This window comes from Melozone crissalis, unplaced genomic scaffold, assembly GCF_028551555.1.
Source record: "Melozone crissalis strain CALT ecotype California unplaced genomic scaffold, PUWL_Pcris_2 ptg000081l_1, whole genome shotgun sequence".
NCBI lineage: Eukaryota > Metazoa > Chordata > Aves > Passeriformes > Passerellidae > Melozone > Melozone crissalis.
This window is the reverse complement of record NW_026535858.1, coordinates 10,941,050-10,958,720: the sequence shown is the minus strand read 5'-3', so window position 1 is coordinate 10,958,720 and position 17,671 is coordinate 10,941,050. Positions and strand designations below refer to the sequence as shown.

The window sequence follows — 17,671 nt, the reverse complement described above, 5'->3', positions numbered from 1 at the left end:
GGGTTAGTAAAAAGACATATATGTGCTCTATACAGCCAGAGGCTTTTCAACCACCCAGTTCTTAACAAGAAAAAATTCACCATCATACCTCATCTGGCACTGGTCAACATCACCCAGACAAGCTAAACACAAGAGGAAAAAACACTTTTGCATGAACAGCAAGGTACTGTCTTACACAAAGTGTAAATCTCTTCTCCTTAAGTCACGACTGAGGCACATTCCCCACACACCTATGTGTTGGCAATATATTTATTAAATCAATAATAATTTTGGGCCTGGAAATACAAGGAGCAGCTCTAAAATATTGTGGGTATTAGGTTAAACTCACAAAGAACGAAAACATATTCAGATACTGCTGGCTGCAAATACTAAAGTATTCATTAAATCAGAGGAGCTCTCAGAAAGGCATTTCTGAGAACACTGTGGCACTGCTCAGGATGGACTGGCACCAGAGGAGAGCAGACACTTCACACCAGCTGAAAAGCTGCTTGAGGAGGTCTGTGTGTCCTTTGCTGGGCAGGTACTGAAAGGAAGAAACTCCACTAGTCAGAGTAGGGGTGCTCCATGAATGAGCATCTCTGTAAATGAGAACATTTTTAATTAATTGTCCACACTATGAGCTTAGCCATTGGGTACTTACATCAATAGTCATGTTATTTTGACTTTGATTACTGCATTTACATCATAAATACTCTGATCATTTTTCCAGCTTTGTAGAAATATCACTTATTCTGACTGTTCCATTCTTAAAATCCCATTTTTCAATCATAGCCTCTAGGGCCAGTATCTGAATGGAGATGTTGGCAAAAGACCTTCAAAAGTTTTTTGGTGTTATAAAAATTGTATTTTCTGATTCTTAGCAGTCCATAACAATTAGCAACACATTTCCATTGGAGATGTCTTCTGTTGAGAAAACATTTTTTCCTAAGAAATATCAAGCAGAGGAACAAGACACAGGAATTCATGTGTCCTGGCTTTTGCTGGCAGCTCTTTTCAAGAAGAAAAATCCATGGATAAATATCCAATTTCAAAGCCACACGAGTGCACTTGGAAAAGTGGCCTTGCCCAAGTTTGGCTGGCAGCAGAGTAAGGCAGTAACTTTTGTTAAACAGTGCTTTTAAATGAAATGGGCTTGGCTGGGTGGTGGTTTTTTTGAAACTAATTGTGATGCTTAAAAATAATCTGGGCACAGGAGAACAGGAAGCATCTGTCCCAAACACACAGCTTTTCCTTATATCACATATAATGGAAGTGGCATTCACATTCTCTGAAGAGAGAACATCATTCTCTCTCTTTCAGGGTTTTTCCTGGAGAAGAACAGAGAGAAGAGAAAACAATTCTTATCTCTACTTGCTGCTCCTGTTGTTTTTGCACATGTGGAATGTGTTAGGAAGATTGTTTACCTGAAGTGATTTGTCCATTGGATTCTGCTGAGGATTGTTTTGTTTCCTTGGCCAATTGGCTCAAACTTGTGTCCTGGCTGTCTCGAGACAGTCACAGGTTATTCTTTAGTACCCTTTTAGTATCCTTTTAGTAAAGTATAGTAACTCTTTAATATAGAGTCTTAATAAAGCAATTATTCAGCATTTTGACTCAATGGAGTCAGATGCCAATCATTCCCTGCACTGGGGGCACCCTGGATTTGATAAATGGTCGGATGGGAAATTATGTCATTCTTAAAGGCAAGCTAAGTGTAACACTTCCACCCACCCTGCCCACTCACCATTTCTGTTTAAATGCCAGCTATGTAGCTTGCCAAATCTTTACTTGAGCTTCATGGCTTTTAAAAAAACATGTCAGGGTGCAACTCTAAATCTCCTGCCTTGGTTGACTGGTATTTTACAATACAAGCAGCCTACAAGTTAAACAATAAAAACCACAGTTGTTACACGACGTGCAGCATTGTAACTGTGATGTGCATTTGGATCAAAAGCTCTCAGCAGTGAGTAATCCCTACAATCAGGGAGAGAGCTCTGCATCCTGGCTCTGATGGCAGTCACAGCAGGTGCCCAGGGCAGACTGGAAGGGCAAGGCAGACCTGGGGAACAGCAAATACAGAAGGTGCCATCACCTCTGAAAAAAGCCAGTGTAACAACCTGCAGTCTTTCATTTCCCCTGAAGCTTCATTGGCAATTTTGCAGCTTCATATCAGCTCTTGTTGTTTGTTGGCAGCTTCCAAATGCTCCCCTGGATGTGACAGAAGTGTCTGTCAGCAGCCCTGGGTGCAGTAGGTGGAGCAGCTGTGTGGCATTGTGATAGCCACCACAAAATAAATGACTCAGATGAGTTAGAAACAGCAGATTTCAGGTCAGCAGCCTGATTTCCAACAGAAAAGCGGGGAAGTTGAAGCAGTATGTGTTTCTTGGCATACAACTTTATCTCTGTGTCCCCCACTTACACCCACTCAGGGAGTGCAATACACAAACACCAACAGGCACTCAGCTGGCATCATTTGTTTAATAAAGTTTTTTTCTGGTTTTAAAAAAGTTTACAAGACAGATGTGTTCCACATGATAAACAACTAGAGGTTGATCTTCTCCTGTAATAACTTAATCCATGCAGAAAGACTGGACTGCCTAACCTGATGCCAGGCAGCAGCTAACAATTTACCAAAATATGCACAGATCTGCACACACTGCAATGGAAACAGGTAGCACATGACACCACAGAGTGAGAATCAATACACAAGCCTGCTCAGAGAATTTCAGAATTCAAGTGTAAGTTTAAGGAAAAACCCTGATTTATTCTTTAAATGGAGCTTATGTACTGAGAGTGAAATGCTCTGCTACAACCTGCCCACAGCCACCCTTTGCTCAGCAGTCGTGTGAGAACGCAAACACAGAAATGTCACAAGTCCTTTTCACTACTGACACTACACATTAACAACTGGATCTGATAGCATTGCTTTGGTTGGTTCAATACAGAATGAAAGGTTTCTAATGGCTCAGCTCTGCTTTCCCATCTTCCATCCTTCTCCAAAGTGGTTGAAGAGTGTTGCTGAGGCCAGTGTTGGGTCTTTCTTCAAGAATTCAGAGTAGCTTTTGTGTAAGAAATTCTGGAAGGCAAAAAACAGGAACATTATTGTAGGTAGAGCAGAAATACTGCAGGATTCCTTCAAATCCCATTGAGAAAAAAAAATTTACTTATTGTCACAGCATGAAAACTAATGCTAGGTTAACTGTGTATCACATTTTAGAGATGTTCAGCTCCTTAGAAATCCAAATGTTATTGGAAAGATTGGACTCACCCAATCATTCCAATAACACTGCAAACCCTCTACAATGTCATTATTTCAACATACAACCCAGAAACAGTGTGGGGGAAAACCCTGTACAGAACAGAAATCATCACCCAATGTCTGACCACCTGGGAAATTCATGGATTTAAGAAAGAAAATAAAAAAGTAAGGAACTTTGTGAGCAATGAATGATGCTGAATTGTATAAATCACAGGCAGACTAAACTCTGGGGACAGGAAAATGAGAGAAAGGTTAAACCTTAACTTTGCAAAGCTGTTAATAATTAAACTGCACAGCCAGCTCAGGGCTTCAGTGTGCAGATGAGGATAATAACACTTTCTTGAGAGCTTGGACACGTTTGGAAAGTCAAAATCAGCAATGTAACTTTTTGGGAGCAGGAAGGGGGAGGGAAGATAATGAAAGCTGTGTCCTGAAGGCTTAAAGCTGACTGGAAGAGTATGATAAACACATATCTACATAGGCAGATAATCCATGACAGAGCATTCAGGTCTGTATTCAGCCTAATTCCATTCACTGATGTCTAGGCATGTCCTGGAGGTGGAGTGCCTGAAGGGAGAGAAGATCTCCTGCTGCTGAGGCAAATCTGGCTCTCAGTGCCTGCCCTAATGTCCTTATTAGATGGTGGAGGTCTATGAGACAGCCTGTGACTAATTCATCCTGGGAAAGAGCAAAACTGAGCAGGGGCAGGTAAGAACCATGAAAGGAAGCTGCAGTTCTGCAGTTCTGGAGCTGTTCTCCACCTCCATTGCTGGGGACTGCGCTGTATTTGGGCTGTCCCAGAGTGAGCTCCCTGCTAGGTCAGGACAGACAGAAATACAGCCCTGTGTCTCTGTGTATCTGAAGAACACAAGGCAGGATTCTGAGTTCAGTCACTGCTGTACTATCAGATCAAACTTTCAGATTTCCTGAGTCAACATGGAAACAGTCACAACAGGGCCAGACCCAGACCCACACCTCCAGCCAAGCTGGGAAGAGGCTTTCACCCACCCCAACACTCTGGTGTGCGACTGCAGATGGGAGCAGAGGTTGTAAAATTTATAAAACCAGCAAGATTATAAAATTTCACCTTCCAGCACTTCTAATGCCACTCTATGCATGTGCTGCTTCAGTAAAAGAGGCAGGGGCCAAGCATTCCAGAGGAGAGGAGAAGCCAAACCTGAGGCCTGCCTTGGATGAGCTAAGGCTCCCTTTCAGAGGACACATCTCCTTCTGCTCCACTGCTGGCACTGGGGTCATCCTTGTTTCTGGGGACATTTCTTTCTCTACTTGACTCAGAGGGCACCTTGGTTCTGGTCTTCTCTTTCCTTTGTTGCTGTTTTTCAAGTTTTGTCAGCTGTTCACAAAGTAAGGAAAAAATACATCATGTAATAAAATTATTTCAGAAGTCTATTTCTAAAAAATTGTAAATGTGAGCATTTGCATAAAACTTGCAACTTAGATTCACAACACCAATACATGTATCAACAAAACAAAAAAAGAAAGAAAAATAACCCTGAAGGCTGAGATTTTCAAAAGTTTAGAAGAGACAGTGAATTATCACCATAAGATAACATGATCGCCCCAAGTATAAAAGAGAAGTGATTTATTTATATCCCTCAGCACAAGTAATACAAAAAATACATTTGGATTGACTAATCCAAATGTATTTTTACTAATTACATTGCAAATGACTTACAAAGTTCTGATTACCAGTTACAAACACAAGACAATTGCTCAGATAAAATATTTCACTGTCACATCCAATGACATAAAAGAGCTATTCATCAGCAATTATTTGTCTAATCTCTTCCTGCTAACATCACATTAAACACTGCAGGATGGTTCAGCTATCTCTTCTTGATAAAGCTGAAAGCTCACATATAAAAACCACACCATCCCTAAGCCTTACTTCCCATGCTACAAACAAATCAAAAGATTTTTGTCAGCAAAAAAAAAGAATGCAATGGGCAGGGAAGAGGAAAGAGAACAATTTAAATTGGCTCTCCCTCATCACACTTTGCATGATGGATGTCTTGACCCCATCTCCTCTTGGAATTTTTATCAGCTGAACACAGCTGGGACCAGGAGTGGGAGCTATATTCATTCTTTTCTGTCTCTTTCTTCTTCTAATTCCGTCTCCTCTGAGTTTTGAGCAACTTAAAATTGGACAGATTTGGAGTTTGTGAAGCTGAATGGGTTAAGCCAATGCTTTGTGAAATGTTTTGTGTTAACTGGATGTTGCTCTAAATTTTTGCCAAAGTTGTCTGATTTTCTGAAGGTTGCCGGTGAAGTTTTTGTTGTTTTGACTTCTTGATAATACCCTGTTGGAATTTCTCCTTTGTGTCTAACTCAGGGAACATGAAAACACCCTAAGCCCTTTCAAGAGGCTTGTCAAGGGAGTTTTGGGCCTTAAACTGCCAGAGAAAGTTTAAAAACCAGCATCCTTCCCTGCCTTCAGCCCAAGTTGTGACCACCAGGAAGGTGTTGTCAGATGGGTAAAGCAGGCAGCCTTGAGCTGGGAAGGCAAACCCCTTAAACAAGTCAATATTCCCCAAGAAAGAAATGAATCCTTGCAGAACCCTGCATACCTTGGTAATTCCTTGGTTATTTTACACCTACACACACTGGGCAGCAGTTCTCACTCCAAAAACAGAGCTGCTGCTGCTAATTATGCATGGTTTGGCCTGAGAACTCTAAAACTGTGAGGGTACAGAAAGAAAGACTAGAGACAGAAGTAGATTTTTCAGGGGTTAAAACATGACACAAGAATCCAGAAACAGAATTTGAAGAAAATGAAACCAACTTCAAACCAAGCTATTTAAGGCAACACAGGGCACTTGTATCTGCTCATTTATAGTTGGAGGACTTGTTGAGAAGGATGATGTGAGGGACAGTGTCAAAAGCTTTACTGAAATCTAGAAAAACTAAATCCACCACCTTCCCTTCCTTTACTTCCTTATTGTAGAAGAGCATTACAGTTAGACAGGACTTCCCTTTTGAATCCATGTTGACTTAACCTCACCTTTAAATGCCTTTCAGGAGCACCCAGCATGATTTCTCCACAATTTTTCCAGGCACTGAGGTTAGATTAACAGGCCTGTAGTTTCCTGATTCTTCCTTCCTGCCCCTTTTTATAAACTGCAGTAACAATTTCACCAAGGTTAAGTGAAGCATCATACAAATAAGGTTGGTGTGGCCTTGCTGAGGCACAGCAATCCTTCCCCCTTTTCTCTCAGCCTGGAAAAGCTGGCCACTGTTGTGTTTAGAGGATGAGGAAGTCTCAACACTGAATTTGGTTTTTAGCACAGTTTGTGCTCTTCCTCACCAGAGCTAGCTCACTCTCCTGTCCACTCCAGACTTAAATTTGGGATTGAAATTCACTATTCCCTTGTTTCTGACAGAGAGGCACCTCTTCACTTCCATCCAGTCACCCATATGGCAAGGAACTTCATTAAAGGCATGGGGGGTGGTCCAGACTAATTAAAAACATTGTTAATGAGTCATGATGAAACAACAGCTTTAATGAGGAGGAGGAATAAACTGTGAAAAGCTGTTCTGCATTACACACACACAGCCTTTCAAGAGGCCAGGGAACTGAAGAAAACAATGCAATTATTTGTCTGTTCAGAGGCAGCACAGGAAGGACAAGGTCCTTGTACCCAATGAAGCTGTACTGCTTCACAACAAGAATGCTCCAAATTTGCACAGGATGCACATCATCCTTTCCAGACAGACCTTACAAGTCACTTACTTGTTTAGGATCAACAGTGGCGGCTGGGGACTCCAGTTCTATTGTTACAGGACCATCATTCTGGATGTGGACCTGCATGTAGGCACCAAACTTGCCATCTGAAAAGGGAAAAGACAACAAGTGCTCAGAGCCCTTGGGAGGATAACACACACCAAAGTTTTTACCAAAAGTGATACCAAAAAGAAATAAAAAATACATAAAAGGGCAGCTCACTACTAAACTGCAGAATGCTACTAAGAAAAAACAGTGTATGTGCACCCAGGTATGTAGCTTGACATTCAGAGAGGATAAATACACAGCTAAGTAGAGAAACATGAACAAAATAAACCAAGTCTACAGGTAATCAGGGTGTCCACAGTTCAGGATGGGCAGGATGGTTCTCACTGCCAGGAGATGACATTTTAAAGGCTCTAACAGCTCCAGTCCAACTGACCACTTAATGCTTTGAAGAAACTTTATATTTAGGCAAAAGGTAAGAAGACCTGGACCCTACTCTGAAGCATTTGATAATTAAATACTGTAGAGCAGGGGACACTGGGGTGCAGCTCAACTCCCGTGATATTCACATTCTCTGAAATATCCCTTTGCCCAGGATTTTTCTCCTGGCAAGCTGAGAAGCCTCAGAGAAAAAGGAAAACAATTCTTATCTCATTTGCTTCTCCTGTGTTTTGCTCCTTTGGAATGTGTTTGGAGATTGTTTACCCACAGGTGATTGTTTCATTGGATTCTGGTGCAAGTTGTTTTCATTCATTGGCCAATCAGGGCCAAGCTGTGTTGGGACTCTGGAAAGAGTCACGAGTTTTCATTATTATCTTTTTAGCCTTCTGTAAGTATCCTTTCTGTATTCTTTAGTATAGTATAGTATTCTTTAATATAGTACCATAAAATAATAAATTAGCCTTCTGAGGACATGGAGTCAGATTCATCATTCCTTCTTTTATCAGGGCACCCCACAAATACAGTAAGTTCCAATCTGCCACAGCCATTTCTACATTCCTGCTGGTAACCTAGGCTAGTCTTTGAGAGTTACACAACCCTGTGACCACAAAACCCAGCCAGAACTAATGCATCTTTCTTTAACAAAATAATAAACAAAGAATATTATCTTAAATTTTATTTATGGGAGCACAACTTTTCAAATTGCTCTCTACAATCCCATCCCTCTGCTGTACTTCACTTAAAAAAGGATTGGTCTTTTCCACTTCCCATTCATGTGTATGGACCTATAAAAAAGGTAAACTCCACAAACCTTTTTTTTCCAGAGGCTGATAAAGTGGTCAATTAAACCCCAACTTTAGCAGAACACTCAAAGTACTCCCATGTCATAAGCACTTTCTATCTTGTTTTGGCACCAGAACTACTGTCAAGGAACATCTTTCTGTAACAGTTCCCTCCCATTCTCCTCACACATTTAAATTTCTAGTTACTCTCTTCATCCTTCCCCACTTGAAGACTTCTGGACTATCAATTAATCTTGCAACATCTTCTGCAATAAAATAGGATCCTAGATGTACTATTAAAGTGACAAGTTCATTCTGCTGGACACCCAGCTTCCAAATTCCTTGCCTCTAAAACCCAACACACATGCCTTCCTCAGATGGAATATCTGCACCTGACATGAGTCAGAGGAGCCACATCTGAGCCATACAGACTTGAAAAAGAGGCATCATTTAGTTCCAGAATATTTTTGTACATATTTCAAGCCTTATGACCTAGAAATTTCACACTGGTTTTATACTTCTAAGCTTGTCTACTTGGAAAGTTATTCTTAATTAACCTCATGTGAATACTGTTGCTCCAGATAAGAGCACTTATTCTGAAATGACAACACTCACAAAGAGAATTAATCAGGGAGAATAATTGTGCTTTCAACTTGTACCAAACCTTAATCTGAGTTAAACTCTTCCTTGTGGAACAATCCTCTCATATTTACTTAGGTATTACTACTAAGGGAGTAAGACATTTCACACTCCTTGCCATGTTAATCTTTACTACCTCAGAAGAATATATCCACATTCAAGACAGAGAGCAAAGGCCCTGAAACAGAAGGAGGAGCCTTGGCAGGTCTGATATTTGGATATTAGCTTACAACAAGAGTGCTCAGGCCTGCAGACACCAGCTCTGCTCCCCAGAGGGGAGAGGGATGTTGAAGAACACAAGAAATCACTGAAGAACAACAGGCAAGGACTTCTGATGCAACCTTTTATTTCCTACATGTGGGTGCCCATGTGCTGACCTGGGAACCATGGCTCTGAAGCTTCTCCAAGGTTTCATTTGCCAAGTGTCCCACTGCTCTTCGTGTGGAAGAATGGTTTGTGCCTCTCTTTGGGGAACACTTCCCACTCTGAGCTCCTGGCTGGCAAGCTCCAGGCACACCAGGGAGCAGAGAGGAGCTGCCTGCCCAGCACCTACAACTCCCAACAGCCAAATTCTCTCCTGCAACCAGGAACCAGAAAACACAAGGCTCTCAGGAGACAGGACAAGACCTTCATTGATCTGTCTTTGCCTCATCTACACAAATTCCACTTTCAGTGATTAAATTACTCCTCTAAAATGCATTAAGCAATCTGTAGGATCAAAAGGGAAGGGCACCTACAGCAATCCAGAGAATCAAACTCTAATCTCCCAATAACTACAACTGTTGTGTGTGTGCCTGTGTGTATGTAGGGGCAATGTGAGTACAGATTTTCCAGACAGCAAAGAAGCAAAAAAAAAAAAAAAAACCACTGGCAAAGCAATTGGCACAGCAGAAACTTCAACCTAAGAGAATCTTAACAGACTTGGGTGCAACACACCATAGCTGGCACAGCTTAATAAGAAAGCAAAGTCATAAACTGACAGGTAGCTCCAGTGCTGCCAGCAGTTTTAAATTCATGTGTTATCTGACACAATAGCACTCTTGGGTTTCCAAATCTGTGCTTTTAACACTGAAAGAAAAAATGCAGAAGGGAAAGCTCATTTTGCAGAAAGCACTGGCAAAAAAAAGTGCCAAAATAAGGGCACTTAATATTCATTTCAGATCCTCAACTGCTATTCACTGAGAGAATGAATTCAAAAAGCTGCTTTCAAAATATGAAGTGATTGAAGGGGTATCAGAAATGCATTCCTTATCAGGAACATATGGTGGAAGAACATATCAAGAAAAGCTTGAAAAATTGACATTTTTGGACATGTGGACATGTGTGCATTTCACTGTGCCTCCTTGGAAAGCACTGGAATAATTATCCTAACCTAGAGTCAATATGAAAATTAGCCTCTAAATCTTTCCTCAGCTTTTTTTACTTTTTTCCTCATCAGGAAAGGAAGGCCAACCACTACCTATTAGCAGACACCATTTAAAAAATAATCTTTTCTAGAAACTTGTCTTCTGTCAAGTGTAGCAAAAAGTCAAATCTGAATATGAAAATGGACAGAAAGTACTGAGAAAACCAAACAGAAAAGATTGAGTATGGACAGAGCACAAATGAACAGGAAAGCCAGGTATTTTCTGATAAAGAGAAAACTGTTCCACACATGACACAGAGTTGAGGAAAGAGAATCTAAATCAAAACCTGTTCTCAAGCAGCACATTACACCTCCCACTGTCACAATTCCATGTAACAGGATGTGGAAGTGACAGATGGAACTGTGCTGTCCATCACACACCTTAGAGCCTCACTAAACACACTTCTCAGAAAAAAATGCTTCTCTTGGGTTAATCTATTTATACAGCACAAAATATCCAGCCTTTGAGGGAGCCTGACCACAGAGTTTGTTCTCATGGCTGCAGCCTCTCTCTGGGGTGTTCATGCTGTGCAGCCAAAAGGAATACAATATCTACATGCCATGAAATACAACATCTACATGTCATGGAATACAACATCTACATGCCATGAAATACAACATTTACATGTCATGGAATACAACATCTACATGTCATGGAATACAACATCTACATGTCATGGAATACATGCCATCCAGAGAAAGGCTTGGATAGAGGAAGACTGGAGCAATCACCCTGACAGGCTCTAGTGAAAATATTGTTAACATCCCTTCAGCTACAGAAAATCACAGAAAAAAGAAAGCAACAGTCAGGAAAGGACACACACAAGGAGTGTGCACTGGTCACAGCAAGGACCTTACCAACCTTCTGTCCTTACCTTTAATAAGCTCTGGTTTGTAGGCTTTTCTTAGCTGCTCTAGGAAGTTGTTATAAAAAGACTCTGCCTGCTCTGTGGGCATTGCCATGTGATAGTCAGGCTTGTTTCCCTTCAGGATGCACTGGAGAGTGAACTGGCTCACACACAACACTTCATACTGTTTATCCATCACACTTTTGGACCAGTGCTTCCCACTTTCATCTTCGAAGACTCGCAAGTTCAAGATCTTCCGAACCCTGGGAGGAGGAGAAGATAATTAATTCCTAAATTGTCCCCTGCAGGATCAACAGGTATCATAAAGAATGAGATAACAGATGCATATTCAGCCTGCCTCCACATAACAAGATAACCCTCTGCCCCTTGATTCCCAGCCCTGGGAATCTCATTACATTAGGCAGAGCCTTAACACAACAGTGTCAGGTCATTAATCCACACCATCATTTACCAGAGCGTGGCACCAGGACAGAATAACTGCATGTTCCACAGCAACATAAAGATGGCACAGGAAGGAAGAGAGCTCACTCTTTACTATCTGCTTTGATGTGTCACAACATTATTGAACGTGTGAACAGCTTTGGGAATTTGAATCCTCCCACCAGACCAGGAAATCACACTCAGTAGGAAATGAGATCATCCTAAACTGTGTTTAAAACTGTGGGTTTTTGTTTCCAATCGTGATTCATTATATACTCCTCCTGCTTTGTCACTTCCTAGCACTATTTCCAGACCAGGCCCCATAAGCCAGATGATGACAACACTTTTTCATCAGGATGAGAGGAGGAATCCAAGGAACAGGGCAGAACTGCAGGTGGCAGCAAAGTGGTTTGAATTTTGGGCTGATTTTCTTGAGATAGGGGACAGAACTGACTGGCTCAACACAACAAGGGGACTTTCACAAGTGGATCCTGAAAAGCAGCAGGAAACTGCAACCTAGTCCATGTCAGGACTGCATCCAAGTCACTCTCCTGTCTTTGGTTTCTTCTTCTGGCTTCTCCACACCTGCAGCATATCAAGTACAAAGGGTTTCAACTGCAGCCCTCAGCCAGGCATTTTGCACTGCACCAGAGGTGAGGCAGTCAGTGCAAGACAAAGCTGAGACTTTGTTGTGGTCCAGCTTCAGGGTTTTGCCATCACTAGGGCACAGTCACAAGAATATCCTTGCCAATTAGTGTGTGTCAACAGCAAACAGAATTAACTCCTGAATGGAGTGGATTGTTGAAAGCATCCACTGGAAGGCCCCAGCAGAAGGTTCAAATCATCACCACTGCTCTGTTTTCTTCATAGAGGTGTTTGTTGATTCATTTACAGGATTACTAAAGTTTCCTTTAATAGGACCTGAAAAGCCTGGTTAAGCTGCTTTCTCTCACTCCCTCTGCCCAGATGCTGGCTTCCTGCCCTTCCTGTGCCAGCCACCCCAGCAACCTGGTGCTGAGAGCATGGCAGCCACAGATCTCCTGCCTGCAAAATTCAGGAGCAGCTTCCACATCCACCCAGGCAGGGATGGGAAGTGACGGCAGAGCAGGTGTTACACACTGAGGGAACCAATGGAGAATGTGAACACAAAAAACCCTTCTTCTTTACATCAGTCAGCTCCATTACCTGTTTCTTTTTTGCCTTTGCAAGGACTGAGATCAGCCCTAGAGCAATAACCAGTCCAAAAGAGACGGAAGAAGCCCCTGGAGAGCTCTCCCTTGCATGTGTTTGCTGGCTGAATCCCAATATTCTGTGGCCATGGAGCAGATGGCCAGAGCCAGTCCTCCAGGCTGCCAAAACTGATTCCTGTTTGCAGACAAGCAGCTGACAAGACTATCCTGCCTTTAGGAAGAACAAAACTCCTGTGCAAGCTAAAAGGAGAGTCTGATGATGCTCATAAATCCCATCATTGAAGGAGGGATTTCTTTTGGACTCAAAAAGGATTTAAAAGAGTCTGCTCTTGATAAAAAACACATAGCAGAAAATGGGACCAGATTTTTCTCAATGGAACATGAAGAGAAAACTTGTATTCAAGGTAAAATCTGAAGAGGAATTAACAGGCAAACCTGAATTTTCCAACAGGAATAGCTGATTTGTTTGGCTACTGCACAGGTGTCAGCAATGCACAAACAGAAGAGTGCAAGGCAAAAGGAAGGGAGTGACTTACATGTGCTCCAGCTCTCTTTGTGTATCTTCCAAAGAAATGCCCAGCAGCACACAGAGGCCTCGTCCTATTGAACTGATTTGTTCACCACCCACTGGAGAAAGCAGAGAGGGAAAAGAAAAATAAGGCTAAATGAACTGTCTTGTTTTATGGCACAAGTCAGGACTGGTTTCAGCAGTGCAACCACTAAAGAAAACAGCATTCTAAACCCTGTTTCCTCTGTCTTAAGTTTGTAGATTTGAAAGACCACGCAGAAGCATTCTTTCAAAAGTTTTCCAATGCCAGCACTTCTTTATCAGATTGGGTTACTTACCTTACTCCAGCATTTAAAAACACTATATGAAGATTTTGATACTGCAATTGCATCAGTTGTCTTAAACACAAAGGTGGTAAAACTCTCCCCAATCCTTGAAAAATTATCCACCTGGTTGATGCCACCAAGTGCACTCAATTTCTCTACTCCACCGTTCCCTTCATACTTTGCCATTATTTTGAGCAGGTGATTTCTACCTGAGTCCTTATGGATTTTTTGAAATATGACTCCCAACAACCTGCAAATTAGACCCTCCTAATTGGGAAATTTACCCCTTTTATGACATTTACAATAAAACACAAAAATAGGCAGTGTTTTCCTAAGAAATGCCTTAAACTGTCTTAATGTACTTATCTTAATGTGGTTCATCCTGAGATGACTGTGGTAAGAATAAATGTGGTCTTAAAACTGAGACAAGCACCAGTTACCCAGCTGCTAAAACTGCATCCAGGCTCATGACTGGGACAAAAAGCTGCAAACATCCCACAAAAAGAAAGAAGATCAGGTTTCCAGTGAAAGCTGAAAGTGTCCGTGCATCAGTGGGTGGATCAGAGTATGAGTCCTCCAGTCCAGAAATCTGTCCTGCTAAGTACACCAAACCCTTCAACAGCCAGGAACTCTCCCCAGTTTCAGCTCAACAGCTGAAATTCTCCCCAGAAAAGTCACAGGAGGTGCAAACCAGTGCAATAGCAGGGATATTCCATCAGGACACACCATTCCTGAAGGAACCCAGGCGAGCAGTGCCTGGCAGGGGAGCTGGGACAGCACCACTGACACACACACGGGCAGTGCAAAAAGATGATCCGGGCTGCACTGCCAACATGCCTGCCGTGCACGGAGGTGACTGGGACTGCAGTGCCAGGGATTGGGACAGCGGGATGGCACTGCCACCACAGAAACAGCAAAGCACGGCCGTGCCAGGGCAGCCCCGCTAACAGAGCGCCCAGGCGGTGTCACAGCACCAGGCGGTGTCACGGCACCCAGGCGGTGTCACGGCACCACAGCACCGAGCCTGCCGGAGCCCAGGAAGCGTTCGGACAATGCTCCCGGCACACGGTGTGACTCTCGGGGATGTCCCGTGCAGGGCTAAGAGTTGGACTCCACGATCGCTGTGGGTCCCTTCCAACTCGGAACACTGTGCGATTCCGCGAGCACAAGCGAAGCAAGACGACTGCGACTGTGCTGCCGACACAAAGGCGCTGGAGGAGGCGATGGCAGCTGTGTGCCAGCCCACGCCCGCCAGGCAAGGGAGCACACGGAGCTCCACACACGCCCCACACACACACACACACACGCACCCGCGGGGCCGAGCCCCCGGGGGAGCCGCGAGCGAGAGGAGCCACGCCAGCCCCACGCGGGGGGACAGGGCGAGGGGAGCCCCGCACACCCCCACAGCCAGCCCCGCACACAGACACCCGCCCGGCCGGCCCGGCCCCCGCAGCTCCGCGCTCGGGACACACTGACCTGTGACGCTGGCCTGGGCCACCCGCTGCACGATCGCCTTCATGGCGCAGCGCAGCGCGGCCAGCGCCGAGCGGGGACAGCAGCGGCGCCCGGCAGCGGCGGCGGCGGCCGCTCCCCGCGCACAGCGCCCCCCGGCGCACGGGAGGTGCCGCTGCAGCCCCGGCACGGCCGCGACGGGAGATTCCATGGGACAGGGGCGTGTCCAGGTGCTTGGCCTTCCTCTTATTCCCTTAGTCCCCTCTTCCTCTTATTCCTCTTAATCCCCTTCCTGTAGGGATTTGGGGGTGCCTTCCAAAAAGGAATATGCACGTAAGCAGATTGGCATCCGCTATAGGAACAGCTACAGGGACACAGCAGGGTGTCCATAAAAAGGAGTGGCTGGGAAAAGGAGGTGGTTGGTGGCTGTAAGGAGCTGAGGTGGGTCCGTAGGTGCACGGGCTGGGTGGGGCTTGGGTTGTAAAAGCTCCTACAGAATCAAAGGTGTGGGCTGCGAGGGCAGGGACACTTTGCACCAGGCCAGGTTGCTCAAGGTTATCCAAAACCTGGCCTTGAGCACTTCCACAGCTGGGGAATCCACACCCTCCCCAGGCAGCCTGTTCCAGTGCCTCACCACTCCCACAGTCAAGAATTTCATCCCAATATCAAACCTAAATTTCCCTTCCTTTTATTTGTACCAACTCCTCCTCGTTGTATCACCACAGCTCCTGACGAAGACACCCTCTCCCTGCAGCATCCCTGCAACAATTGGAAGGATCTGGAAGCTGAGGTGTGTGGGCAGAGGAGATGGAGACAGCTTTCCAAACAGCAAGATGGAAAACCTCAGATCCCCTTCTGGGCAGGGCAGGATGTGTCCTAACAGGGCTGTAGGGAGAAACAGTGAAGGTGATGTCCATAAGGACCAGGGAAAATCCTACAGAATGAACATTAGCTCTGGCCACAGAGTTCAGGGACAGTACCCTACAAGGGGACAGCGTGTGCAAGGATCAGGAAAACCCCTAAAGAACAAGAGCCTGGAGCACATTCAGTACATTCAGTAAGTTTTTAGCTTACAGAAACATTTCCACACTTGTAACTCAATCTCTCTGAGCTTTTATTTGAAGGACCATTAAGAACTCCAGTAACCAAGACATTAAACTATATTCCTTCCCATTTACTCATGGTTCCTGAAGTATCCATTTCAGAGCTGCCCAGCTGAGGAGCCATCCCAGGCACAGCCTGGATCTACCTGGGTTTGTCCTGCTGGGAAAGCACCTTCACACCAGCAGGGCAGAGCTGCTGTTCCAGCAAAGCAAGGGACAGTTTTCCAGCAGTGCTGTGGTGCCAGGCACTGGGATGATGTTCTCACAGGTCCAGCACAATGTTCTGAGCTTCTGAACAGCTCACTTCTCAGAAGGAGGGCCGTCATCAGGAACAAAGAATGACACCACACGCCTGAGCAGCCGAGTAAGAGGAGGCTGAACCTCTTTGTATGTTATTTCTGTTGTCACTGTCAATCCAAAAGGATATTCCTTAGTGTGTACTTCCTTGCGGGGTTGGCTTGCCTCAGGATCATTTCCATTCTCTAAGGAATAAAAAAGATGGTTAGGGCAGGGAAGACAAAAAAGAGCACAACAATAAAAATGTTTTATCCCTTATGATGGCAGCCACGTGGGCATTCAGTATTCTTTTTGCTTTTCCTCCCATTCTGAGGCTCAGATAGCAAAGATCTGTTAACCATAGCCAGAAAAACTGATTTAATGGGGTAGATCAGATACCTGCACTGGTACTGGACAATTCTCAGTACTACAGTAGCAGTAACAACAGGTTTCCCAAGCTATCCACATCAAAGCTAGCCCAAGCAGCCCAGTGCGAACACCCATTAATGCCACTGTGTGACCACCCTCTCAGTAAAGAAATGCTTCCTTATGTCCAGCCTAACCCTCCCGCAGCACAGCTTCGAAACATTTCCACAGCGCAAATAAAAACAATAGGGTGGGAAGAGTATAGTGACTTGAGATATAGCACAAGCTTCTCCCATCATCACGGGATGTATCTCCCCTCAGGAGGGACAGCCGGGGGAGGGCCGGGCGGACACCCGGCTCACTCAGCCGGCAGCCGCACAGCCCGAAGTGCCCCGAGGGGCGGGCGGTCAACACCCAGCGTTACTTTCCCCGGCCGGGAAGCGATGGGAGCGGGACTGGTGGGATCCCGGCCCTACACAAGGCAGCCATGAGAGCCCAGGAGCCGCCCGCGGCCGAGCTCTCCCTCACGCAAGCCCCGCCCCCCGAGCAAGCCCCGCCCCGGACATGACGATCGCCGAGCGGGCTCTCCCTCAGCGAGACCTCCCCAGCCCCCGGAGGTGACCGCAGGCCCCGCTGCCGGTACCGGTGCCGCCTTTCTCCATGCGGCCGTAGTAGATGAGGGCGCCCAGCGTGGTCCAGGCGCCCAGCGAATAGACCAGCGCGGCCCTGGCGTTCCACACGGCGGCGCGCGCCACCTTCATGGCTGCCCGCGCGGAAGCCCCGCCCACAACAGGGGCGCGCGCCGAGGGGCGGGGCAAGCGCAGGGGGCGGGGCAAAAGGAGCCAAGGGCCGCCCATGGCACCGACAGCGGGATTTGGGGACAACACCATGGAGCAGTGCTCCTACCC

At 45.1% G+C, this 17,671-nt stretch overlaps 2 protein-coding genes across 2 annotated transcripts; both read right to left on the bottom strand.

The window, feature by feature from the left end:
- Positions 1-2,438: 2,438 nt before the first annotated feature.
- Positions 2,439-15,110, bottom strand: DTD1 (D-aminoacyl-tRNA deacylase 1). The gene is made up of 6 exons (XM_054290371.1): positions 15,043-15,110; positions 13,269-13,359; positions 11,129-11,364; positions 6,990-7,087; positions 4,416-4,592; positions 2,439-3,055 (listed from the first exon to the last, which is right to left on the bottom strand). Exons 1-5 carry the CDS (start codon positions 15,083-15,085, stop codon positions 4,437-4,439), a joined length of 624 nt encoding a protein of 207 aa, XP_054146346.1. The 5' UTR covers positions 15,086-15,110; the 3' UTR covers positions 2,439-3,055; positions 4,416-4,436.
- Positions 15,111-16,118: 1,008 nt separating this feature from the next.
- SMIM26 (small integral membrane protein 26) lies at positions 16,119-17,553 on the bottom strand. The gene is made up of 2 exons (XM_054290473.1): positions 17,407-17,553; positions 16,119-16,603 (listed from the first exon to the last, which is right to left on the bottom strand). The coding sequence occupies exons 1-2, from the start codon at positions 17,522-17,524 to the stop codon at positions 16,422-16,424; spliced, it is 300 nt and encodes a 99-aa protein (XP_054146448.1). The 5' UTR covers positions 17,525-17,553; the 3' UTR covers positions 16,119-16,421.
- Between the last annotated feature and the right edge of the window lie 118 nt (positions 17,554-17,671).

Excerpts from the sequence above, each read along its gene's own strand:
- DTD1 (XM_054290371.1), bottom strand. The coding sequence starts at position 15,085 with ATGAAGGCGATCGTGCAGCGGGTGGCCCAGGCCAGCGTCACAG. Across the intron at positions 7,088-11,128 it reads CAAACCAGAGCTTATTAAAG|ATGGCAAGTTTGGTGCCTAC; the intron begins GTAAGGACAGAA and ends TTCCCTTTTCAG. Across the intron at positions 4,593-6,989 it reads CCACTGTTGATCCTAAACAA|CTGACAAAACTTGAAAAACA; the intron begins GTAAGTGACTTG and ends CTTTGTGAACAG.
- SMIM26 (XM_054290473.1), bottom strand. The coding sequence starts at position 17,524 with ATGAAGGTGGCGCGCGCCGCCGTGTGGAACGCCAGGGCCGCGCTGGTC. Across the intron at positions 16,604-17,406 it reads CATGGAGAAAGGCGGCACCG|AGAATGGAAATGATCCTGAG; the intron begins GTACCGGCAGCG and ends TTTATTCCTTAG.